The sequence below is a fragment of the Chamaea fasciata genome, unplaced genomic scaffold (assembly GCF_029207755.1).
Source record: "Chamaea fasciata isolate MVZ Bird 193981 ecotype frontalis unplaced genomic scaffold, bChaFas1.0.hap1 SCAF_3, whole genome shotgun sequence".
NCBI lineage: Eukaryota > Metazoa > Chordata > Aves > Passeriformes > Sylviidae > Chamaea > Chamaea fasciata.
Window position 1 is genome coordinate 10863108 of NW_027094088.1, and position 25240 is coordinate 10888347.

At 47.8% G+C, this 25240-nt stretch overlaps 3 protein-coding genes across 9 annotated transcripts; 1 reads left to right on the forward strand and 2 right to left on the reverse strand.

The window, feature by feature from the left end:
* Positions 1 to 435: 435 nt before the first annotated feature.
* Positions 436 to 13263, reverse strand: NPHP1 (nephrocystin 1). Of its 6 annotated transcripts, none has more exons than XM_066177973.1 (20): positions 12918 to 13263; positions 11887 to 11951; positions 11154 to 11214; positions 10614 to 10750; positions 10085 to 10274; positions 9798 to 9899; positions 9225 to 9316; positions 9065 to 9104; positions 8699 to 8783; positions 8028 to 8122; positions 7618 to 7746; positions 6743 to 6817; positions 6358 to 6468; positions 5334 to 5416; positions 4394 to 4470; positions 4013 to 4109; positions 3794 to 3906; positions 2437 to 2510; positions 2288 to 2332; positions 436 to 849 (listed from the first exon to the last, which is right to left on the reverse strand). In XM_066177973.1, exons 1-20 carry the CDS (start codon positions 13008 to 13010, stop codon positions 571 to 573), a joined length of 2043 nt encoding a protein of 680 aa, XP_066034070.1. In that variant the 5' UTR covers positions 13011 to 13263; the 3' UTR covers positions 436 to 570. The 6 variants fall into 6 exon arrangements, with proteins under 6 accessions (XP_066034070.1, XP_066034069.1, XP_066034071.1 ...); XM_066177972.1 differs by having other exon boundaries at positions 4013 to 4112; positions 12918 to 13262; XM_066177974.1 differs by lacking the exon at positions 12918 to 13263 and adding an exon at positions 12085 to 12154 and having other exon boundaries at positions 4013 to 4112.
* A 49-nt stretch (positions 13264 to 13312) lies between these two features.
* On the reverse strand, positions 13313 to 13525 carry MTLN (mitoregulin). The gene has a single exon (XM_066177978.1). The coding sequence runs from the start codon at positions 13487 to 13489 to the stop codon at positions 13313 to 13315; it is 177 nt and encodes a 58-aa protein (XP_066034075.1). The 5' UTR covers positions 13490 to 13525.
* Positions 13526 to 13536: 11 nt separating this feature from the next.
* LOC136286418 (two pore channel protein 2-like) lies at positions 13537 to 25151 on the forward strand. Of its 2 annotated transcripts, none has more exons than XR_010719899.1 (19): positions 13537 to 13638; positions 13740 to 13822; positions 14408 to 14522; positions 15604 to 15732; positions 15931 to 16047; positions 16762 to 16880; positions 17025 to 17126; positions 17764 to 17890; positions 18776 to 18977; positions 19721 to 19865; positions 20966 to 21151; positions 21408 to 21472; positions 21769 to 21856; positions 22067 to 22136; positions 22218 to 22257; positions 22684 to 22903; positions 23112 to 23202; positions 23459 to 23572; positions 23968 to 24056. XR_010719899.1 is itself a non-coding variant. In XM_066177971.1 (19 exons), the coding sequence occupies exons 1-19, from the start codon at positions 13618 to 13620 to the stop codon at positions 24822 to 24824; spliced, it is 2259 nt and encodes a 752-aa protein (XP_066034068.1). In that variant the 5' UTR covers positions 13539 to 13617; the 3' UTR covers positions 24825 to 25151. The 2 variants fall into 2 exon arrangements, 1 of the variants encoding a protein (XP_066034068.1); XM_066177971.1 differs by lacking the exon at positions 22218 to 22257 and adding an exon at positions 24679 to 25151 and having other exon boundaries at positions 13539 to 13638; positions 23968 to 24086.
* The last annotated feature ends 89 nt before the right edge of the window (positions 25152 to 25240 follow it).

The following is a 25240-nucleotide window of genomic DNA, read 5'->3' on the forward strand; positions in this document are numbered from 1 at the left end:
GCAGCATTATCAGGCTTCTCACCAGCTATTATTTGTGTTAGGTCAGGCACATTCCTTGGAGTACCCCAGCCTTCTCCTGAGTGGGGGAGAAGAATAGGCAAACAGTCTAAAAACAGAGCAACCTCTGCTGGTCACTGGTCGGGCAAGAGAGGGCTCTTCCCCTAAGCTGGTTGCCCTTGCTCAGCAGCATTCTTAAATGCTGCTCTTTCCCTTCCCTGCTCCCAGGCTGCTGGGGGACTGGGACAAAGAGCCTTTTGTTCACCCTGATTAAAACAACACTGGAAATTAATTGGAAGCTGCACGAGAGTAGAAAAGGGCTACCTCAGCTTTGGCAAAATATGTCACTTGACATGGCTACAACAGGTAGTAACAGGCAACCAGAGCCTTGTTTAACGCTGCAAAGTTACAAATTTAAAATACAATTTTCAGTAGATAAACAGAAAAAATAATTTTAATCTCTCTCAAAATCTTAACTGTGCTAAAATATTCCACTGCAGTTCAGATCCTACACAATCGCTTTGGTAAGAATTTAATTTTATTGTTACCATGTCCTTAGAGAGCCTGAATTGTTCATTGTCCAGGATTGTTTTCCCTCACTTCTCCTAAGAAATCATAGGCCAGCTCTGAGATGTCAAAGGCTCTGTGGGTGTTTCCTGATGACAGCAGGTATTCCAGAACACTGTCGTTCTCCCGGCTCCTTTTCAGGAAGTCATGGATCACTTTCCAGCGAGACAATTCCACCTCTTCCTCAGCCCATTTGTAGCTGGGGAGGAGTGTGGAGCAGAGCAGAGGGAATACAGAGTCGTGGTACACCAGGACAAATGCAGACTTCAGGAATTCTTGATCTCTCTGCAGAAAAGAGTGTTTGAAAATAGTTCAGTGCAAACACGTGGTGTTGCCAAGCATTTTTCCAAAGTATTGGAAAAAAAGTATGGGGAAAAAAACCCAAACAACTCACTCCCAGTTCCCAGGAAAACAACGGGAAGAGATTTGACCTTCCTAAACACACAACCGTTACCTTGGAAAAGCCTCCAGCATATCAACAAACCTGCACCCTGAATTCTGCCAGCCTTCCCACAAACTACAAGCACTGAGAGCCCTTTGGTGTGGGGTATTTGTATTTCTTAAAAGCAGTGCCACATCCTCCCTGCCCTGGAAGCCCAAACTCTTCTCATTTCCCTGCTGTCCTAAGTGGAGCATGGCTCTGATCCCACTCCTTGGAGCCAGAGGTGATGCTGCCCCTGGGCACTTATTGTCCCACTCTTGGTGCACGGTGTGACCTGTGTGCTCCCCTGTAAAGATCAGTTTGAAAACCCAGAGACAAATGATCAGGCTGGTCAATTATCAAACACATGGGAAAGATCCAAATCCGGAGTGTAACAGCCCCAGGGGCGCTGTGCCTGGCAGGGAGTACTTTACAGCCCAGACTCACAGAACCATGAGAGGGGTGGAGAGGGGTGAGCGTTCAGCAGGCAGCAATCCTCCCGTGGGAGTGGCACATGCCAGTCAGGTAGAACTGGATGGTTCTGGGATCCCGGGGAGTTGCCAATTCTGTGAGCAGATCTGCTTTCCTTTTGGATGAATGGCCCTGAGACAGCCGCTCTGACTCAGCGCGTGTTTGTTCTGCATAAATGGGGAGCCATCCTTGTGCATCAATTCAGGAGCATGCACAGAGAACGAAATATCCCACTGCTGCTTCCAGGAAATCCAGGATTGAGAGCCAATGGCTTTCTCATTCAGTTCCCTGCAGCTGCTATCTGTCCAGGGGACAGGAGGTAGGACAAGGTGTGGGTGAGCCCAGGGACAACCAGGCCAGTTTTCCAGCTGTCTACATGCCAAAACATGGGATTACAACTCTCTGGGGTAGGGGGATCTGAGGAATTTGGAGGCCTTTTCCCAGGCAGATTGTGGGAGGACTGAAGCTCAGAGTTTGAAGGAGGGAAGATGATTTTGTGGGCATACACAGCCCCTTTCGTATCCAAGGAAAGCTTTTATCAGCTGACAATTGGAAGCACATCATGACAGGGAGCCACACTGCGTGCCAACCTGTAACAGGTTCCTCCCTAACAAGGCTGAAATAAAAAGTTACAAGTCAATTTAATTTTCCTCCTGCTCCTGGTTTACTGTTATAAATCTGGGTGAGAAATGTTAAGAACTGCATTTACATATCTCTATTTTCTAAACAGATGTACAGTGAGAGGGAAAGCTAAGCAGCAATTGCACTGGCAGGGAGCAGCTAGCTGGAACTACCCTGAATATATGGAAAGAAAAACCTGTATTTTGTTACCTTCTCAATTCGCTTCAATGTTCTTTCTTTGTCTGCCCAGGCACTCTAAAATGAAATGTAAAATCAGACCAAGGCTGTGCAGAACCTTGTCTTCTCCCAGGACAAAAAAAGCTCAAATTTTGCCTGGAAATCCTGACAAGGTAACATACCCGAAGTGCATCCATCAGGTCTGGCTGATCCAGGAGTTGAGGGAAAGTTGCTAAAATGGGATTACAGATTAAGTCTGAAACAGAAAACAAGCAGATTCAAGGCTAATGAAGAATCAGGATGGTTTTCAAAGTATTGGCACATCCAGGTATTTAGCACATCCCCTCCTGCCCAATTATTCCAAAAGGGAAATGAGCTGTAACAGTTCTCCAGAGCAGGAAAGGTAGAACTCACTAAAAGCTGTTCTGACTGAAGCCAATTCTCAGTGGCTGAGAGACAGTTAAACTAGGAGAGGACACACACAAATCCCAGTGCTGTGTATTGGGAATGCCAGCAAACACGAGTCCTTCCCGATTTACCTGCCAGGGGTGTTTTCCCTCATTTCTGCACCTGCCCTTTTTATACACAGCTGCAATTGTGCTGTTTGGTTTGGATGTTATGGATAAACACGCTCGGGTTCTACCTCAGCCTGGCATGTCTAGTGTGGCATTTTAGGAGAACCAGGGACCAAGTGCACAGTGGATTTTCCCAATGGGGCACATATCCCACTGCGCAGGTGTCTTGGTGCTTTTTGGGTCACTTCCATAAGAAATCACTCTACTCTTGTCATTACTTTAATTCATGAGACTGTGGATAAGATTCCAAGTGACAGAGAGCACAATTTTGGCTGAAGTGTTTTCTTTATCTTGTGATTTCAAATATTTGTTTCTTCAAATATTTGTTTCTTCAAATATTTGTTTCTTCACCTTGAAGCTGATAGGAAGTTTGGTAAACATGAAGCATTTATGAATGTGAAAACATTTCAGGGAAGAGAGCCAGGACGGATGACTTCTGGGAAGTAGAACAGACATTTTCAGATGTCTATTCCTAAAGCAATGATGGATTTTGAAATAACAGAAATCTTCTTTAGTTGCACAGCTACCAGAACAACTTCTGGGATAAAGCTCTTCAATGACTTCAAATGAAGTCTGAATCCAAAGGGATGCAACTGGACTCCAGGAGAGGTTGTCAGCTGATCTACTGTCCTAAATTATGAAGATCAAATCAGGCAGTTCTCACCTATGTAAATTCGTATGTAGTACAGTTAAGAAATGTGATTTTTCCTTATTTCAAGTTGGTTTTAAAATAGCGAAGGCTATAAACTATTATTAGTTCTGTTGAATCATCAGGGCAAGACACTGAGTTCTAAAACCAGAATTCTCCAGCTTCTATCTCTCCCTACTGTCAGTAAGTAAATAATAATTAAAAAATAAAAATAAAGAGGATAACTTAGCCTGAGTGCCAAAAAGATCTCTTACCAAAGGAAGACTCTGGAGAGAGTCATTCCCTGGAAGAACCTGATCTTCCTCCAGTGCTCACCTGTGCTTTGCATGCTCATTCTGTCCTTCAGGAGGGCATCTCCAAGAATTTGCCGATAAAACACCAGGAGATGGATGTAGCATATGCCCCCAACTAATGTTTCAGGGAGAAAACTGTTGGGAAAATAAGGGACAGCAGTTGAGATGTTTACTGCAAACACTGCAGATTTCTCTAGGCTATGTGCAATACTTTTTCATTTATGGAAGCACAAGGACTCACTTCAGGATGTCTTTTGAGTGCACACTTGGTGACTTCACTTTCACCAGAAGCACAGGCTGTTTCCTGAGGCTCATGAACTGCTGAAAAACCCCAGAGCCTGCTGCAGGAATAAACACCCCAGATTCAAACAGTCAGTTTGAAACAAGAGTAATAATTATATTACAAAAATGGGCATTTCAGTGGGTTGAGAATTCTTTCGAGTTTAGTTAGCCTGGCACCACCCAGCTCCCCACAGCCAAGGCAAGAGCAGATAAATAATGAAATACATGCAAAAATAGAACACACAAACCCAAACCAGGCTATTGGGACTGTTGTGAGGGAGATGCAGCATTAATCACATTATTATATTTATATTTATATTATATTGAAAAGAAACCACACCTCGCCTTGATATTGATGGGTCAACCTCAATGCCTCTCTCATAGGGAGTCCCACCACTCAAGAGCAGCTCATACATCCTGTCAATAAAGATAAATTTGAAGCCTGTATTGGGATATTGGGAATTCAACTATTTTTGAAATTTGATTATACTGGGAGGTCAATTATTTTAAAAGCCATTAACAACATTGTCAATTTTCCACAGCCCAAGTATTTTTCTTGTAATTTAGCAAATTGTTTCACTAAAATGGTTTTGAGGAATCATCACTTCAACAATTTAAATCTTCCATATTTAAAATTTGTTAAAAAATAATGTAACCCCAGTTCTGCCAAGAGTAAGTCACTGCTGAAACAAGCATGAAATTTAATCTGTAATACTACGCTTACTTAATGAAACAGTAGAACAATATTTTAAAAATGAGAGTTAGAAGAGATTTAGAGACTTCTAGAACAGTAGAAGTGTCCTGTGGATATTTTATTGTGCTGTAACCCAGATAAATTCAGAATACATATACACAAGATATATATGTCTACCAATATTTGGTAAAAACCAAATCTTGAAAGTCAGAGCTACAATGAATTATTTCTGTCAATAAACAGAAAGCTTTCCTACATTTAATAAAATTAAAATATATACACTTTATTATTCTTTCAGATGACCAGACCCACTAATCATAAATCACCTGCAAAATATAATGCAAGAGCAGTGAGAGATTCATTCACAGCAACTCCAACCTGACTCCAGGTCTTGGGAACCTGTCTCCCAGTTTTCACATGGGAAAGGGATAATGCAGCAAAGAAGAGCCAGAATCACAGAGGACTGGTCTGGATGCCCCTTGCCCACGCAGTGTGTACGTATGAAAGATGGGCTTTACTCTTACTCTAAAACAGATGTATGAACATCTGTGTGTTCAAGGAGAGCCGGAAAAGGCAACAAACTCACTTGGAAGGAATAGGAATCCCACTGGAAGTGAAAAGCTTCAGAAAAGCCCAGCCACAGCTCAGCTCTCCTCTGTCACCTGTTAACTAGGAAAAAGCAGAAATGTAAATTATTTGAGCAGCTGACCCAGAATGAGTGATGAACCACAATTAATAGCAGTAACCACACCAAAATTGTTGTAGTTATCCCTCTTTTCCTCTTTCACCCATGTGTTTAAAAATCACAATCTGCCTCCTCTGAGGGTAGTTTTTCTGGCTTTATCATCTATTCTCTTACTACCTGTTGAGCTTTCCAGCAGCATATCCCAGATGGACAGCCTCTATCTGTGTAAAGTGGAGCTGGAAACCACTATCCACACTGCTGAAACAGTTAACACTTTAGTTTTCAAACTGTACAGGAAATTAGTCTGAAATAAACCACAGAGATGGAAAATTGCAGGAGTGAAGAGAGAATTAGTCCATTGTAATCCCATGGCATGGGATCTTTGGCACAAGTAACTTCAGTATTGGTACAGGGACACTCATGTCCATGAGTTAGAGGGACTTTTATTCTCTAATTAGGGATATTCTCCCGTCAGAGAATCCCAGAACGGTTTGGGTCAGAAGGGATTTTAAGGATCATCTCGTTCCACCCCCTGCCATGGACAGGGACACCTTCCACTATCCCAGGTTGCTCCAAGCCCCATCCAACCTGGCCTGGAACACTTCAGGCATCCTGGGGCAGCCACAGCTTCTCTGGGCAACCTGTGCCAGGGCCTCAGCACCTCACAGGGAAGAATTCCTTCCCAATATCCCATCTATCCCTGCCCTCTGATAGTGAGAAGTCATTCCCCCTTGTCCTATCACTACATGACCTTGTGAAAAGTCCCTCTCCATCTTTCCTGTAGGCTCCTTCTAGGTAATCCCATTCTCTAACCCTGTTCTCTAATGAGGAATATCCTCTAGTTCTATTTTCTAACTGGGGACAGCTGGTCCCCTTAATAAACCTGCACTTGGGAGCGATTTCCACTGCACCTCCCCACACTCACATTGCACCTGTATGTGATGCCAAGCTCAAACAATATCCCAATGTCTGAAGACAGAGAGTTGGACCTGATGAAAGAGTCACCATCAAGCAAGCTCGGTAAGATGCCCATCACCTGATACAGAGACAGGGAGAAAAAAAATAAGTTAATGTACCTAAAAAAATAAAAAATAAAAAATCTTGATTTTTAAATGCCATCAAGCACATCCCTCATTTAACACAAGATCTCAGACTTAACCCTACTGCATATAAAAATGAGGGGAGAACCAATTCCAGTCAAAACCTTGCTCCCCTCATTGTCTTTCCACGAACCACAGCTGGGCCACCAAGGAACACTTTAGTGACACTGAAGGAAGAAGCTGTAAAAAGACAGTGAGTGTGTCACCTACCCTTGGAGAAAAGGTCCAAGTTTGAGGATTTTTAGGCAGCCATGTAGCTCTTACTGTGTGAATGTTACTCAGCACCTAAAGTGGGGAAAAAAGCTAAAGCAAGTTTTTCTGGAAAGCCCTGCTTCCAGAAAATGCAGGGTTATCACTGATGGAACCAACACTGCACACAACAAAGACAACTGGAAGAAAACTGCTGGATAATCAGGGTCATGTTTTTATAAAAAGCTGCTCTGCACACACACAAAGGAACAGAAGATCAAGGGTACGTGGAGGAATCTGACCCTGACGCAGCTGCTCCCAGGCCCATCCCAGGAGACAGATCAGCCCAGGAACCACTCCAGGAACACAAAGGAGCCAGGAGGCACAATGGCAGGTGGGGGACCTGAAATTAGGGACTCAGAGAAACGGAGCTCCAGCCTTGGCCCCTCCCAGGGCCACCCAGCACAGCCCTGAGCCCCAGGGGCCGGGTGTGACTGTCACCCTGAGTCAGGAGCAGCTCCCTGGCTCACCTCACATTGCTCAGGGGCATTTTGGGGATGCACCTGATTTACCAGGAGAGGAAAGCAGAGGGGGAGGAACCAAAAGCAGAAAAAGGGAGGGATCAAGTGCTTTGTGGAGTACAGAGGGTGGGAAGCAGGGGTGAGTGTGCCTGCCTGGCCAGGCCCATCAATACAGTCTGGTCTGTTTTATCATTCAGTTCTATTTTTCTGGGTGAGTGGGCTCAAACCAGACTCATCTGAGCATAAATTAAGCAGCTCGGGATGCAGGTTGTGCATGTGTGTCACTGAGTGAGACAAAGAGGAACCAGAACCTGAAGGATCCTGGAAGTTCCAGACCTCCTCCAGTCCTTTTTTGGGAAGAAACATGTTCTTTACCCGGCTGCCATCGAAGATGCAGAGCCGGACATGCCGGCTGAGGACCCTCACGCCAGTTCCAGGGAAAGGGATCATCTTGCAGCTGCATAAAGTGACAATCAGGCACACTCTGGTGGGTCTAGGATGGATCTGAAATACAGCAGAAGGATGATTAAACCTACAGGGCCCTCTGCATGTGGTCTCATTTTGTGTTTATGGACTGAGGTGATTCTCCCAACCACAAACCCAGTGCAGTGGTAACAGCAGGATTTCTTCACAAGCCTTCAGCTCTGCCCCAAGGATGTTTCAGTGGGACAGACAGAAGGTCCCAGCAGAAGAAATATTCCAGAAATAGTGCAAATTAAGACATAATCCTTAGCCAAAAGGAAAGAAGGCAAATTAAGTTTGTCCCCCTTAGCAGCAATACTCACAGTGTTTCTCTCAGAGTTCCACACTAAGTCTTTGAAAGCCAGCTGGGATGGAGTAAGCTCAGGTTGCAAATAGTAACTTGCTCGAAACTCTTCACCTGCGACAAGAGTAAATTTAAAAACTTCTCATTTTTAAAATGATCTTCATTGAGCCAAAAAGAACAACACCCAAAATTCACGTCCAGTTGAATATTTGACTAAATAAATCTATGGAATTTTCTGCCATGAGCACTGTTTACTATTTGTGAGTGTTCTGAAGTATTTAATACCAAAAGCACAATAACTTAATTTTAAAAAGAGATTAAACAGCTTTAAACAGAAAGACTAACAAAACATGAGGTATTTTAATATATTTGGTGAAGAGTCTACAAAAGACCCTTGAGAAAAAGGGAAGATTAAAATTTAAAAAAAAATCATCATTTCCTGCACAGTCAACAGGAACGAACTTCTGAAGAGGAAACTCTTTAAAATCATGAAGAAATTTGTCAGGATTTCACATTGATAAATTAAAATTTAAGGGAAAAAATCTTTTATACATTATTTGATGGGTCAAATATAGCCAGTTAGCCAATTAATTAAAATGAAGCAACGTGGATTAGGGTCCAACAGGCTGGTGACCAGGGGTGAGAAAGCCACCACAGACACCTGAGAATCCTGCCAGGCAAAATTCTTACCTTTCTCCAAGAGCTGGAAAAGCATGGATGGGCGGAATCCTGCAGGAACTGCCCCTGTGGTGGTCAGTACCTCCACAGTGTCATTCTAGTAAAAACAAAGAAAAAAGGATATTACTATTCCTGCTATTTAACAGCAAATTTCATCCTAATTTACAGCTCTGTTTAGAACCAGAAACATGGGTAATCATTCACTTTCTCTGAAGCATTTCTGTGGCATTTCTTGCTACCAAAAACTCCCAAAACACAGATGTTAATTAAGAACAATGGTCTGTGATATGACACACAGTGTTTGGGAAAAGGCACCGCTTGTCTACAAAATAATGAGGATTACAGCAGGCGCAGCTGCAGTGTAAGAGGGGCACTTACCTCTCTGATGGCTCGGACAGCACTCCAGTGGGAATCTGTTCTGGAAGAAAATAAAGGGATTTATAGTAAATCTTCATGTGAACAAAAATGTAACCACTAGATATTGCTCTGTTTTCAAATAGCAGCAGCTTCATAACCATATCTGAGACATTCCATTTACCTTTTTTTAATTTCAGTTCCATCTGCTGTTTCATCCACCACTTCTATGTGCTCTTCTGACTCCTCATGGCTTTCTTCCTCTTCCTTAGGAACCTGGAATTCACATTTAAAATGGCGAAGGGCTTGATTTCTTCCCAGTTCTGGTCCTAAAAATGCCTTCTCCAACCACAGCCCATGTTAATGTAAGTTTAGAAAAAATTACGTAAGTTTAAAAAAGGAGATTTTCTCTCTGTGATGCAGAAAATTGTCCCACATTTACATGGCCTCCCATTTCAGATAAATTATTAAAACCCCAAATTAATCCACAGCAGTTTGGAGTCTTCGGAGTTGACCTCCAGTGACAAGGATTCTGACTTTCATATTCAAGAAACTTCTCTGCCACAACTTCACAAGGTACAGAAATTCTGCTTTTGATGGATATCTCCACCCCCATGGATAAAAACATGGGATTATTTTCAAATAACTGCCTTTATTTCCAAACAACACACTGCACTGTGACCCATTTTGTGCAGATATATAATCACTAATCTATATAAAAGAGCAGAGATTAGGACAGAGATTGCAGCACACCAACCGCAAGGTAGGTCCTGGGAACGAGGCCTCTCTCCCCCTTGGAATTTTCAGCTACCCACCAGCCATCCGCCTTCTTGTCATGTATGAGCAGGATTTCACCTTTCTTTGGCATCGGATGAAGAGACAGAGACAAAAAAAACAATCAAATATTTAAATGAGAAAGGACCTAATTCCAATTTCTCCCCAAATCCAACAACTGGCTGAATCCCAAAAGCACAGGGTTTCATTATAGTTACTGCTTAACTCAGAGTGATGTGCAGTAAGAACCCTTTGCAGAGAAGTATTTACCACAAAAGTGAGATCTCCTTCCTGCTGGGCATCAAAGTTTCCAACAGCAACACATTCTCTAACATCTGGACTATCCAACAACTTCTCCTCATCTTCCTCTTCAGCGTCTTCCTCCTCACTTTCTTCATCTTCACTCACCTCTTCTTCATTTTCCTCTTCTGCACGAGGACCTTTCTGGTGTTCCTCATCCCTACCAAAAAAAAATCAAACTATTTTTTAGCACCATTTCCACCAAACTTTTGGAAATGCTGTCAAGCCTCTGCAAGGACATTATTCAGATACAGCATTTTCATTCCTGTGCTTTACTCTCTGTCCTGAAGAAACTCCTCCAAATCTTATATTCCAGCCATTATCCAGCATCCTGAGAAAATCCCAGCAAGTCATGAATGACTTATCTCCTGACCATTTCTTTTTTTATTCTTCTGTTATTCTTCAGCTAATTAAGGGGGGGAAAAATAATGATTTTTCAAGGTCCATTCCAGCCATCCTTTAAAACACCAGGTTGCATTTCTATGTTTAAGCTACTCACCCTGGATAATTCTTTGTCACTTTATCCTGATGCAAGACAAGAAGGAGTTTCTGCAGCTGCTGGGAGAGGTTTAGCAACAGCTTTTCTTCCTCTTCCTTCCTCTGGCTGTAATTCCCAACTGGTGCGGGCTCGTCAGCCTGACGGGGAACCCAACAAATGCCCCAAAGAATCAAAGTTCCCCAATAAAAGAATCAAAGTTCCTCTATAAATGAAGTTTTCCAGACATGCCTTACAAGCTTTCCCCTTCCTGGGCTGCTGTCATGTCCCTCTTTAGTGACAATTTTCTTACCCTTTCACTCTGCCAAGGTGAAATTCTCTGTTAAGTTTTCACCTGGGACTTGGACAAAATAAAGCATTAAATTGAGTTTTGAAATTACATACATGGATATAAAAAAAATAAATTGGAGAGATGACAAGCAGGGATTGTGCAGTGCTGGGCATTGCTCTTGTCCTGAGGCATCTAAAATGGAACGTTGATTTTTTAAAAATACTTCCCATGGTGAATTTTGGAGAAAACCACAATTTAATCTCCATACTTACTTTTTTCAAAGCATGGAGAGCGTTTGTATTCTCCTCTATCAATTTCTTCAGGTGTGTACATCTGCATTGAAAGCAAGACAGGCAGATGGTATTTTCTTAAAATTCTGACCGAAACCACAGCTGCTGACTGAACGGTGTCATTCCAGATGCTGTGTGTCCCTTCAGCTTCAGAATTCCAAGCCATAACAGCAGCATTTGAGAGAATTCCAGAATAGCTAGGATTGGAATGGACCTCTGGAGCTCACCCAGTACAACCCCACTGCTCAGGCAGGATCACCCAGAGCAGGTGACACGGAAATGCATCCAGGTGGGTTTGGGATGTCTCCAGACAGGGAGACTCTACACTCTGCCTGGGCAGCTCTTCCAGTTCCCTGCTGCCCTCATTCTACCTCATGTTGAAGTGAATCTTGTGTTTAATTTATGGCCACTGCTCCTCATCCTGTTGCTGGGCACCAGCGGAAAGAGCCTGGCACCATCCCCTTGGAGATATTTATATGGTGAGATGCCCTCTCAGTCTTCCCTTCTCCAGACTGTCCTCAGCCCCAGAGGGCTGGGAAAGAGCCAGTCTGGAAAACAGGAGAGAGAAGGGTCTGGGAGAAAGCTGTACAATTAGGGGAGAAAAGGCACAGAGAGAACGAACACAACTGAAGGTACAAGAAGGGTGGGTGAGGGCAGCGCCCGGGCGGTGGGATCGAGAGATGGGGTTCGGGATGGAAATCGAGATCCCCCTCACCTCAGCCAAAGGGCCTCTCGCTGCTCGGGGGCTGCAGCCGCGCTCTCCGCCCGCAGCGCCTCTACCTGCAACAGGGGACAGGGGCGGTCAGGGGCCGGCGGGGGCGAGACACCCCGTACGGCTCCGGTACCGGCCCTGGTATATCCCCGGTACCACCCCGGTACCACGCCGGTACCTGGCCCGGTGCAGCCCCGGTACCTGCGCCCGTAGCTCCCGGCTCCGGCGCTGCACCCGCTGCAGCGGCCCCCGCGCCCGCCGCTCCGACATCGTCACCGGGCAACGGGACAGCGCCGGCGCCGCTGGATGACGGGCCCGGGGCGGGGCCGCAGCGCTCCGTACCCCACAGGCGGCAGCCCAGAGCGCTGAGACCTCCTCCGTGCCCCACAGCCCCGGCGGCACTTGTGTGGGGACAAACGATGCGGCGTTTTGTGATCCCTGTCACGGATCTGCAAGCCATCCAGTCTGATGGCAGGATCGTTAAGTTTGGGAAAGAGCTCCAAGATCAAGGCCAAGCCTTCAGGAGCTCTGGGCGGTGCTTTTTCTCCCCCAAAGATTTTAGAACTCCATAATACCTCTGAAAACCAGCAGCCTGCAATGGATCCCCCAGCACTCCTTCTCCTGGAATTCCCTAGCAATGGGCAGAAAGGATTTGCTACAGCTACCTTCACAATTCCTTATCCAAAGTGCCAGGAGGAATTCTTACTCCTTTATTTCACTTGTTCATCCACCCAGCCAACGCATGAGCTCTTTCATCACTTAACTGTCCCCACGCACACCCATAATGGGACTTGTTACATGTGCCTATAAGGCACGTTTTCACATTTATTAAAGAAATAAAACACCTAGGAACACCATGCAATGACTCTTGCTAGTTTATTGTGTTGGCAGCGCTTCCTGGCAAGGGCAGAGCAGCAGGCTTAGAGCTGGACAAGTGCAGACAACCCTATGAAATATGGAAATCCCAGAATCATGGAATCGCTGAGGTTAGAAAAGACCTCCGAGATCGAGTGCAACCCGTGACCGAACCCCACCTTGTCACCCAGCCCAGAGCACTGAGTGCCACGTCCAGTTGTTCCTTGGACACCTCCAGGCACGGGGACTCCAAACCTCCCTGAGCAGTCCATTCCAGGTTTGGGATCTTTGCTTGCATATCCTCAGCTCTTCGTTAGGTTAGTCTGACGCAGTTTGGGATCTTGCTTTGTGAAGGGCAGAAGAGAAGTCCTGCTATTCCACGGATGCTGTCCTTTCCGGCAGAACCGCTATTCCACGGATGCTGTCCAGCCGGCAGCTCTGCTATCCCAGGGATGCTGTCTTTCTCCAGCAGCGCTTCACCCGTTTCCAGCGGCTCAGGCAGCGCCCACCGAAGCCGCCGGAGGAGCCACCCGGAGCCCGCTGCCAGGGCCAGGGGCAACCTGGCTGCCGGCGCTCAGGCCGCTTCCAGCTTCTCCTGTGCGGCGGCGAGGCGGCGCTGGAGGTATCGCTGCCGCCAGCGCAGGAAGCGGCGGCGCGCCCGGCCCGCCTGCCAGCCCACCACCGCCCCGGCGGCGAAGGCGGCCAGCAGCGCCCAGCGCACAACCCGCGGCCGCAGCGCCTCCAGCACCATCCCGGCCACGATCCCGGCCACGATCACGATCCCGATCCCGGCACCGCCTCCCGCTTCCGCCGCCGCGGGGGCGGGACCGGCCCCATTAAAGGCGACCGGGCAGGGGAGGCGCCGCGTCCGCTCTCGCCATGGCCGAGGCGGCTGGGCAGGTATTGGGACCCCTCGGCACCCTCGCTGCCTTCTCCCTCCCCTCAATAACTCCGCGGAGTTTCCCCGAAGCTCCTCACACACTGCCTTGTGTTTTCCCCAGGACCTCCTGCTGGCAGCAGCGTTTGTCTCCGATGCGCAGTACAACAGGAATATTCCTTTTAAGACCTCCCCGGAGGCCGTCAGGTAAGGGGGGATGCGCCCCCCGCCCCAACCACACCTGTGAAGAGCCAACCACATCCGTGTTAGCTAAACAGCAACAGCCAGAAAAACTCTGGGGTGCTAAGGGTGAATGGGTGGGGTGCCAAAAACTGGACTTAAGCTGAAATGCTTTAAATGGGGCTCAGCTCATCTGTATGTTGAGGATGGGAAATGACATTAAGAAGTTGTGGTGTGCAGAAGGGGAGAAAATAAAACTAACGTAAATTCTTCCAAGTGGGAAGAAGAATTCCCGCTCTCTGGGAATGAAGAGTTTGGGAGGCTTGGTCAGCCCTCAGCTGTGTGGAAGGTGCTGGAGTGGCAGAACCAGGTGGCTGCACAGTTAAATATCTTTTCGTTTACTATAATAAATATATAATAATTATTCTGTTATTTAACCCTGCTCTGAAAGGCAGTATAGTATCCATCAACTCTGAGACTGATTTGGAAACAAATTGCCAGATTCCTTGCTGGCAAAAATGTTTGTTTGGTACAGCAAGAGCTGTTCTTCCAGGATGCATTTGGTGATGCCCTGTAGCCTCCATTAACGGTGCCTGTGCCTTCTTCCTCCAGGCTTTATCACCTCTATAACCACTGGATGATGCGAACAGCCACCTACTTCTTCATTTTCCTCAACCTCTCCCTTGCCCTGTTTGAGGAACCTGCTGTGTATCCACTCCCCTTCCTGGTGAGTTTGTGGTGTAGGAGCAGCAAATGCAGCTGCTGGAGCCAGCAAGGGCTTCTTGCTTCAAAGTGGTTGTCAGAGGTGCCAAGAGACAGTGGATGGTGATGCTTTTGTGGATATCTTTGTTCCTCTGCTCTGCTGAGGTTCCACCTGGAGTCCTGCATCCAGCTCTGGGTGCCCAGCACAGGAAGGGCATGGAAAGTTGGAGTGAGTCCAGAGGAGGCCACCAAGTTGGTCAGAGGGATGGAACAGCTCTGCTGTCAGGAAAAGCTGAGAGATTTGGATTTGTTCAGCCTGGAGAAGCTCCAGAGTGACCTAATTGGCTCTTCCAGTACTTGAAATGGCCAACAAGAAAGATGGAGAAAGACTACTTCCAAGAACCTGAAGTGCCAGGACAAGGGGGAATGGGTTCCCACTGCCAGAAGGCAGGATTAGATAGGTTATTAGAAAGAAATTGCTCCTTGTGAGGGTAGTGAAGCCCTGGCACAGGTTTGCCAGAGAAGCTGAGGCTGCCCCATCCCTGGAAGTATTCCAGATCAGGTTGGATGGGGCTTGGAACAACCTGGGGTAGTGGAAGGTATCCCTGCCCATGGCAGGGTGTGGAATGAGATCATCTTTAAGGTCCCCTTCATACCAAAGGGCTGTTTCTGTGATTTTATAATTCCGTGATCTGTGTGGAATGGGGACAAAAAAGGCACAGGAGCTGGCCATGGACTGTAGGAGCCGTTGCGGCCACTAGCAATGGCCCATGTGACTGTGGACAAAGTCATGTTGCTCTTCTTCATCTCAGAGACCAGTGCCAGCCTTCTTTGGGACTTAAGTCCAGTTCTCATGTGTGAAGGTAGAGGCCAAGTTTTACTTTAGGCCAGGCTTTTCTGCAGCCTTTATTTGTCTTGCACTACTGTTATTGTAAAAGATGTACTCCTTGAATCCTAAGCAAACACAGACTTACTGGCTTTAACCTACCTGTGGCAGGGAATTCCACAAAAGGAAGCCTGAAAATATTGCCCTGCCTGGGTTTTATTGTGCAAAAAGGAATATTTCTGCTCCTGGTTGTGCTGGCTGAGCACTGCTCTCTCTGCAGGCCACGTCAGTGCTGGAGGTGTTGTGCCTTCTGGTGTTCCTCGGCCGGCTGACACACTTTGCCAAAGTCACCCTGCACAACGTGTTCTGGAAGGACACCAAGAACATCTGCATCGTGGTGGCAATCCTGGTGAGCTGGGCCCAGGGGAGGTGTTTTTTTTTTTCCCCTCATGTTGGGATCCTAGACCTGGCATACATGAGCCATAGCCAAACCAACCAGCTCTCACAAACCTGTCATGTGTGCACCTTTCATGTATCAATGAACACTGTTCACTATTTAGACACATTCCAGCATTACTTCTGGGAGCTTTTCTTCTTTCTCCTATAGTTATCCCTGACAGACCTGGCCATATATGGGGTCCTCAAGATGTATGATGTGAGGAGCATCCGATGGTCAAGGATTGTGAGGCCCATCTTCCTCATCAACTTCGCAGAGAGTCGCCAGGTAGGGAAAAGGTCTGGTGGGATGTCCAGCGTCCTGTTTTTTCAGACAGCCTGCTGCCTTCCACAATCCAGGGGATTTAGAAGAAAGGTTTTGTGGCAGAATTTAGGGTCCTGTGAGAGAAGATTTGTTTCAAAAGTGGCCTGAAGCAATAATTTGAGGTGAGAAAAAGGGTGGATTCACACAGTGCCTCAGAAAAAACCCCGTGTTCCTCCCTGAGTCAGGGATCAGGTTACTGATTTCTGGAAGTCTCCTGGGTAAACAAGTGTCATGGAGTTCTCAAACATGTAGTCCAGATTTGGACTCTGATTCCTCTCAGCATGGAGAGATCTTTGTCCTGCTGTCCAAGACTGGTCTGGTCCTGACTTACAAATGAATAAACTGTGCTGTGGAGGCCTGGCAGGAGGGAGCAGCTCAGCATTTGGGCTCAGAGTATGTGTTTTGTGGCCTGGAGTGATGGATTTCCCTCCCTGACTGGTTCCCTGCAGCAAGAATATCTCAGCAGTGCCCTGGGGCCCTCTGTCCTTTGGCTCCTGAGTTCACTGTGATGTGTAGCTGGGACATTTCCTTCTAGGATCCCCCCTGGAGAACAAGGAGGAAAGGCTTGGGACTCTTGCACCCCTAAACCCTTGCAGTTTAGGGTTTTGATCCAGATGGTATGGTAAGGGGAAATAGGGGTGCCACGTTGCCTCTGAACACTTCCCTTGTCCCTGGCAGATCCGGAGGGCCTTCCGCAGCATCCGCAACACGTTGCCGGAGATCACCTATGTCTTCCTGCTCTTCATGTTCAGCCTTCTCATGTTCTCCCTCATGGCCTTGAAGCTGTTTGGAGAGAGGTGTGGATACTTCCTTTGCTCCTGGGATACTCTGGGCAGACTCCAAACAATTTCTAGGGAATGCAAGCACTCCTGATAGGTGCAGCTCCTGTTGTGCAACATGTGATCCCAGTGTTTAACTCCAGGCTGTCCTCTTCCTCCTAGGAATCTCCAGACAGCAGAAGGCTTGCCCTACTTCAGAAACTACCTGGAGATTGTGTTTGACCTCTATGTGCTAGTGACGACGGCAAACAGCCCGGATGTCATGTATGGATGTCACATGTAGATCATCAGATCTTTCTCTCATAGTGTTCTCAGAGCTCTCTGTGCAGCCTCAAAATCGTACAGCAGAGTTAAAATTCTGTGGGTGCTAGGCTTTTTCATCCCTATCTCTTCTGGGTTCTTGTTGTAGTTTGTGCTGGGAAGGTGCTGTCAAGAGTAGGACAGGGAGGAATGGCTTGGTCATCTGTGTGCTGGAAATATCTTGAGCACATCTGGGATGGTACAGGGACCCTGGGAATTGAAACTGAGAAGTAAAATGCTGTTCATCCAAGAGCAAGTGGAAAAGCAGATCTGCGTGCAGCAAGGGTCTGAGGCCAAAAACTAGCATATGGTTGAGGCATTGCCTCATGTCTGCTCTTAAATTTGGCCACACTGGCAGAGATTTCATTTCTGTGCTGTCTTCTGCACCCCTTCAGTCAGGGCCTGACGAACCAGGATGAAAACCCAGCAGAAAGAAAGGTGTTCTCTAGCTGAACTAATGCAGGTTTTAGCTTTTATCTGCCAAGTTTGATCTGACAGGCTAAAATGGCACTTGGAAATCCGTGTGGGAGTCTGTTTTCTCATGGACTCACTTTCCCTGTTCATCAGTCTGGCAAGCAGCAATCCCCCTCCCCTTCTCTAGGATGCCAGCGTTTGACTTCAGCTCCTGGTACACCCTGTTCTTCATCGCCTTTGTCATCATCAACACTTACATCTTCATGTCTCTCTTCCTGGCTGTGGTCTACAACAACTACAAAAAACACCTGAAGGTAATGCCTAGAGGGGCTTGTGACCAGTGGATTCTTGCTGTTCTCTGTAAGGAACCTCTGGCTTTCCCTTGGAAAGCTTTGAGAAAGGGAAACAGCTTCGTGCCTTTGGTGCTCTGCAAACAAGAAGCGCAGACTGACTTTTCATATCATGGGGTTGTTGGGAGTTCTGCTGTTGTCATTGAATTAAATATTTTATGGTGTTTCCAACAGATAAGAAGCACATTCTGCATTATCGTGGAGGCTTAGTCCTAGTTCTGGGGTGCTGTCTCTATGCAGGGAACTGTTTTTGCACAGCATCTTTGCATGTGCTCTTAGAGGATTGGAACTGGAAGTAGGAAGTCTGAGTAAATCAGAATTTTTGTTCTACCCAAACTCGGTAGGGGCAGTTTGGGACTTGTGATCAAAGGGGGAGAGCTGGGAATTCCTGGGTGCTCCCATGAGGGGGTTGGATCTCTCTCAGGAAGCCGAGTGCTGGATGTCCCTCTGCTCAGTCGTGTGCGGAAGAAGATCCCCACCCCTGCTCTCAGCAGGATTCACTTGTGGATGGGAAGCATGTGTGGACACATCCTCTTTCCTTCTGTGGCCATGCAGATCCCGTGATCTTTGTCACCTCCTTCCTGCCTGACACTACCCTTTGTCTTTCCTTCCGGTTTTTCAGTGTTGTCCCAGCATCCAGCAATCTGTTGATCCTTCCAGAGCCCTGTGTGGAGAACCCACAGCTGCCTGTTAAACACTATTTCTTCACCCCCCACACACACTAACTGTGCTGTGCTTTGTGTCCAGTGTCATTCCCTTCTTGTATCTCTGTGCTGTGAAAATGAGTTTGTTTGTTAAAGAAAGGGGGAAGGGCGCTTGGAGTTGCCTGACTTCTGACATGCTCTCTAGAATGAGATCCGTAAACTCGCCTACATGAAGCGCCGCAAGATGATCGAGGCCTTCAACCTCCTGAAGGAAGAGGAGGGAGAGCAGTTTGTTGTTCGAGAAGCCCGGTGGAAGCAGCTGGTCAAGCTGGTGGCTCCTGACACCAGCAGTTCCCACCAGGAACTGTTGCTCCGCATCTCAGATGACGAGCAGAAAGGGTTCGTAGGTGAGCAGTGGGGATTGGGGAGGAGCCAGGGGCCACGAGCCTGATCTTTCAAGGGGTTTGGCACTGGGATTTTTGATTGGTAATGGCCTCAGAGGGACTCAGAATCACAGAGTCGTTGAAGTTGGAAAAAATCTCCAAGATAGTCCAACCCATGCCTGCTCCCCACCTTGTCACCCAGCCCAGAGCACTGAGTGCCATCCATGTCCAGTCGTTCCTTGAGCACCTCCAGGAATGGGGGCTCCAGGCCCCTCTTCCTGTTTCCCTCCAGATTCCTGGAGTCCTGGAAGGTTGTTCTTAGTTAGTGCCTGTGCTGTAGCCCATGTCGCGCACACTGTGAGTGGCCCTTCATGGCCATTTGACATCAGGCCAAGCTCTTCATGGCATGTGGGACCTCCTGTTCTCAGCAGAGGATGTGGAAAGCCTCCCTTGTTATCCAATGCAATATGGCTCCCCACACAGTCCACTGGAGCAGGAATATTGGGAAAGATGGGTCAGTCTCTTCATTCTGAATTGTTCTGTGGTGGTTGTTAGCCCATGGCTCTAGACAATTCCCCAGGAATAGGGAGGAGAAGCTGCTTGAATTCCAAGTTCAGCATGTTGTGGTGGATACCACGCTGGGACTGGCTTTGCTGGGAGCAGATACCAAGTCCAGATCGCTGCCATCCCTGTGGGCTCAGATTTGCATTTAGCAAACACTGTTTGTTTGCCATGAGATCAGGCTGACACGTGACACTCTGCTGCAGACAAGAAGTCCTTCGTGCAGCTGGCAGACCTGCTCAATATCCAGGTGGTGACACTGAAGATCCGCAGGCACCCTCTGGCACGCTGGGTGCCAGCCCTGTACGGATCTGCGCCCAGCCGGCTCCTGCGCAGCATTGTGAGGCACAGGTGAGCTCTGACAGGGCCAAGGGCTCACCTGGGTGTGCTGCTGGGCAGGACAGACTGTGGCCAGGCCACCCTCAGGGGCTGTGCCACTGCTGCTGGCCTGCCTTTGTCTGTGTGGAGGAACCAGCTGTGGCTGTGGGCGAGGCCCTGCCTTGGGCAGGCCCACAGCCTGAGCCGGGTTTTGCTGGCATCAGGCTGTGCTTTGTGTCTTGCCATGCAGGACCAAAGTGCTGCACTTAGATCTGCCCCTACCTCAGCAGTCTCTGCTGCAGAGCTGTGTCCTGCTGCCTCATCAGCTCTGGGAGGTCTGGAGTTCTCTAGCGCTCTCTTTCACCTTCGAGCCTTCTCAGAATCTCAAAATAGGTGAGGTTGCAAGGAGCATCTAGGGATGGGCTTGTGGAACCCCTCTGCTCCAAGCAAGGTCAGCCAGAGTAGGTTACTCAGGGCTATCCTATCTGGGTCTGGAGTATCTCCAAAGGATGGAGGCTCCATAACCTCTCTGCAACCCCTTCTGGTGCTTGATCAGCCTCAGCTGAAAAAAAAAAAAAAAAAAGCCACTTCTTTAAGTGGAAGTTGCTGTATTTGAACTTGTGCCCCTTGCCTCTTGTGCTTCCACTGGTTATCACTGAGAATAGTCTGGCTCCATCTTCCCTGCACCTTCCCAACAGGTATTTATGCACAGGAGCTGCTCCTGACTCTTCTCCCAGTCAGGCTGGACTACCCCAGCTCTCCCAACACATGATATTCCACTGTCCTGTCCTTCTGTGAGTTTTGTGACCCTTTAATGCACCAGCTCTGTGTGTTCAGGCCTCTCTTGTACTGGGGAGCCCAGCTGACCCTGGTTCCTCCCTCAGCACCTCCCAAGTGTGGCTTCACCAGTACTGACCAGGTAGGGAAAAATCACTTCCATGGACCTGTTAAGGAAATTATGTGTTGGACTTCAAGAGCAAAACTAAGCCCTTCAGTGACTCCCCTAAACTCTTAGGTTTGGGGAGAACTGATGGGTAAAGAATTTTTGAGAGAGGAGGCAAAGAGCTTCTAAAATAACTGTATGACTTTGACCTTCTTGGGAGCTGTAGACTGATCTTTCTTTGTTCTTGCAGGGCTTTTGTTTGGACTTACGATGCCATCATCCTGATAAATGCCATCTTCATTGCTCTGGATGAGGAAAGCCCCTACATTTCCTACGCAGAGTGGGTGTTCCTTGCTCTGTACATCATTGAGATCCTTCTGAAGGTCTACACTTACGAACCCAGGGAGTTCTTTGGCAAAACCCAGTTCTGGAACTGGTGAGTGGGCTGGAAGTTTGTGTGGAGTCTGGTGAGTGCTGTGCTCAGCTCCTCAAGGACTAAAATGCTCTGAACTCCTGTGCCAGGATGTGTTTAAGATGAACCAGAGGATGCTGTTACAAAGCTCTCCCATGTGCCCATAGTCTGAGCTGACCCCAGGGCTGCCTGGCCCTGATGTGAGGAGCAGGAGTTACTCCTTGTTTAAGCCTCATTCCTGTCCCCCAAAATCTAACAGTAGTGCCTTCCCTCGTGCCAGGTTTGATACTCTCATCATCTTTGCTGCCCTGACTGCAACGATTCTCAATGCCACCCTCAAGTCCAGTAAGTGTAGCTTGAGCAGCCTGCATGCCTTGGGAATCTTGGTGTCCTCCCCAGCCTTCTGCTGCCAGCACCTCAGGCTTGAGAGGCTTTGTGACCAGACAAGGAATTTCTGGAGGGTTTCTAAGAACTAACCCAGTCTTCCTCTTTTTTTCTTTTTCTTTTTTTTTTTTTTTTTTTTTTTTGTAGCTCGCTGTTATAGTGTTTAACAAGGACGCAATAATAGCAAATGAAAGAATTTTATCTAAACACTTCCTGGCTTTATTTTCATAATAAAAATATTTTTGTTCTTTTTTCAGCCCTGAAGTACAACAGCCAGCAGATCCTGGACATAGTGTTCATCCTAAGAGTCCTCAGGCTGATCCGGATTGTTGACAGCATTCAGAGGTGAGGAAGAAAGTGGGGTGGGAGATGGTTTTTGTGGAGGGGTTAGTCTGTGCCAGAGGCGCAGCACTGACCATGGCCACCCCCCAAAGCATCCCAAGGCCTTGTCCCAGCCTGCCTGGGATGAGCCCAGTGGCTGCAGCCTTCCTTGGAGGCTTTTTCTGGGGATGTGGTGGCCAGCGTGTGACAATACCCAATGTGCGCTCTCTGTAGGTTTCAGGTCATCATGAACACCCTAATAAACATCGTCCCAACCATGCTGACTTTTGGTGGGCTCACTCTGGTAAGAAATCCTGGTGTCTTGGCTCAAAGCACTCCAGTTTCACAGAAATGTCTTAAATCTCACACTTGTGCTGTTTCCAAGGGGATAAATGCAGTTCCCTGGATGGCAGGCCCTTGGAGCTGTAAGTGTCTGTTTGAATCGTGGCCATTGTGCAAGAAAAGGGTGCAGAGGGGCTGCATTCCTGCTTTTTCCTGGGTCAGGACATCTTCCTTGGATCCATGGGATGTTCTGGCAGCTTGGGCTTTGCATCATAAGGAATCAAACCATGGTTTGGGCAAGAGCCTGAATGAGAAACCTGGATTTCAGATTATTTCCTAAAATGAGCTTCTGTTATGATTTGGGATTATCTCCTATCCATGTGTTTGTAGATTTTGGCTAATTTTTCCTGCTTGGTGAATGCTGTTGGGTGGCTTGGGGCTCTTAGAGTCTGTGCTGTCCTCCAGCCCCTTGCTGTATCTGTGTAAATCAGAAAACCTGCTGGGGTGCTGAGCTTGCCCTGGGGCTTGCAGCTTGCTGGAGAAGCAGGTGATGGGGTTTCTCTTGGCAGGTTGTGTATTGTGTGTTTGCTATCATTGGAATGGAGTTATTCCACGGGAAAATCCAGTACTTCCCGGCCAACTCAAATGCTCCGTACGCCCTGGAGTGTGGGAATCCAGCTCTCAAGGATTCCCTGTTTGCCCGTGGGAAGTACTGCAAGAACAACTTCAACGACTTTGCCTCATCTTTTATCGTCCTCATGGAGCTCACTGTCGTCAACCAGTGGCACGATATCCTTTGTGGTGCCCATTCCCATCTAGATCCTTGGGAGTTGGGCTTGATGGTCCTTGTGGGAGATCGGGTTGTTCTCAGATCCACACTCTTCCCCTGGCACTGCACATGGGCAGGCAGCAGAGATGGTCCCCCAGAGGGTTTTGCTGGGTTCCTGGTTCCTCCCTCTGCTCTTCCTTCCCTCTTTTCCCTTAACTCCCTCTCTACTCTTTGCCAATGGGTTTGCCAACGTGACAGTTCAGCCTGCCAAGCTCTACTTCATCGCCTTCCACATTGTGATGGTGATAATCATCGTCAAGTACGTTTTTTGGGATGATTTCCTCTGCTGTAGATGGAAAAGAGGATCTGCCCCGTCCAGGGAACTGCTAGTGGGCCTGGTGTCACCCGTGAGAGACGGATGGGCTGTCTTTAGAGGGATCTGCTGCATCCTTGTCCCCACTGGGTGCTGCTCTGACCTGGAGGGGATGGAACACTGGGAAATGAGCCTGGGAATACTGAGACAGTCAATGCCAGTGAGGAAATGCTGCCTCAATTCTGCTCTTTGTTTCTTTCAGTATCTTTGTGTCATTCATCTTGGAAGCTTTCTTTGTGGAGTACTCCCTGGAGAAGAGTGAAGTGGAAACTGCTATCGAGCAGAAAATCCAGGAGCTGGGAATGGGAGTTCAAGAGTAAGCCCCCCCAAATGTACCCATGCTGGATGTGCCAAATTTTGCACCACTCTTGAGGGAAAAACCACCCTCTGTAGTGTCGAGGTATGAGTTGACATTCCCCTTCCTTGTCACGAAGTTCTGGCTCATCTTCCTGAAAAAGTGGAGATTCCTCTTCCCTCTCATGAAGTTCTGGCTCCTCTGCTGGTTTCGGTCCCAGTAGAAGGCCACTGGTGTTGGCTTTGCTGCCTCCTGTGGCCCTTTCAGCTGGGAATTCCAGCCCAGAGGACAGAAAAGATGCTGGAAAATAACACCGTGGGCAGTACTTGTCCTGCCCCACTGAGAACCCATGACTTCTGGGCTTCCTGTGTAGGATGTGCCCCTTCCCAGGGTAATTCCTGGCTCTTGCTGTGCAGGGATGAGCTCCAGCATGAACAGCTCCTTGACAACATGGAGAGTGCAGAGCATGAGCTTGAGGGGGAAGGTGGAATGAAGCCACAGAGCAAAGGGCTGGTGTTCAAAATTGCCTCCAAACGTAAGTGTGACCCTCCAGGGTGTCCAGGTCCAAGGTTCCCACCTGGTGAAGGCATCCTTCCTGGGGAAACTCCCAAGCCCTGCTGCTCCCTTGGGGCTATAAAAGGGATACATGCCCACCTGGAAACTTTGGGATAACTGTGGACATTTGATATTTGCCATTTGTTTTTACTTCTGTAGCATCTTCACTCCCACTTCAGCCCTTCTGTGCTCCTTGTCTTCATGAACCTCCCTCTGGAGACACTGCCCTGGTGGCTGAGGTCCTGCTGTGCCAAGACACCTGTTTTCCTTTCTCCTTCCTCTGTTGGCTTAGCATTCCTGCTGCCTTGGATCCTCCTTTCCTCTGGCTCGGTGACTATTTCCCTCCTGGCTTTCTTGCTGTACCTCAGGTTTCAGTTGTGTAGGAATAGAAGGGCTTAAAATCCCAAATAATGGCATTATCTTCCAGAAGGGCTCAGAATACTTAAAGGAGATGGGGTGGAACAATAGGGAGTGTAATTTGGTGCGCTTTCTTGTTGGTTTTAAAACATGGGCCTTCCGGGTATGCAGAGGAGCACATCTGGTGCTTACAGGGCACGTTTTTGTCCCCCCAGGATACAGGACAGTGGATGCTCTGCTCCAGCGCATGTTCGAGGCAGAGATACCCCTGGAGGATGAAGGCCCTTCCTTTGAAGAGATCTTAAACTTGTTCCCCACCTCAGCTGTTCCCAGGAGCCCGAGTTCCGAGAGTGCAGCATGAGGGGGATCAGGGAATGGAGCTGATTCCCAGCTGTCCAGGTGCTCCCTGGCTGATCCCACGCGTGGGGCCCAGCTTTCACAGTGGGAACAAACAGCTTTGTCCTGTAAAGGAGCTTTATCTCATGTAAAGTCTCATATAAACGTCTGGAATGTGGGGGGCGGGGGGACTCGGAGTATCCGGCTGCTCCCAGAGAGGGACGGTGCCATGGGCGGTATGTTATGGAATAACTACTTCTTGTAACTGGAATTGTATCGCAGCACTTTTATATGCGGCTCTGGACTGGTGTATGCTGAATGAAGCGGTTCTTTAGCACAATAAATTCCGCAGTTTGGAAAAACGATGGAATACCTCCGAGTTAATGATGGGAGAGGATTGTGGCTGCTCAGTGATAACGTGTAGGGCATGGAGATGGGAAA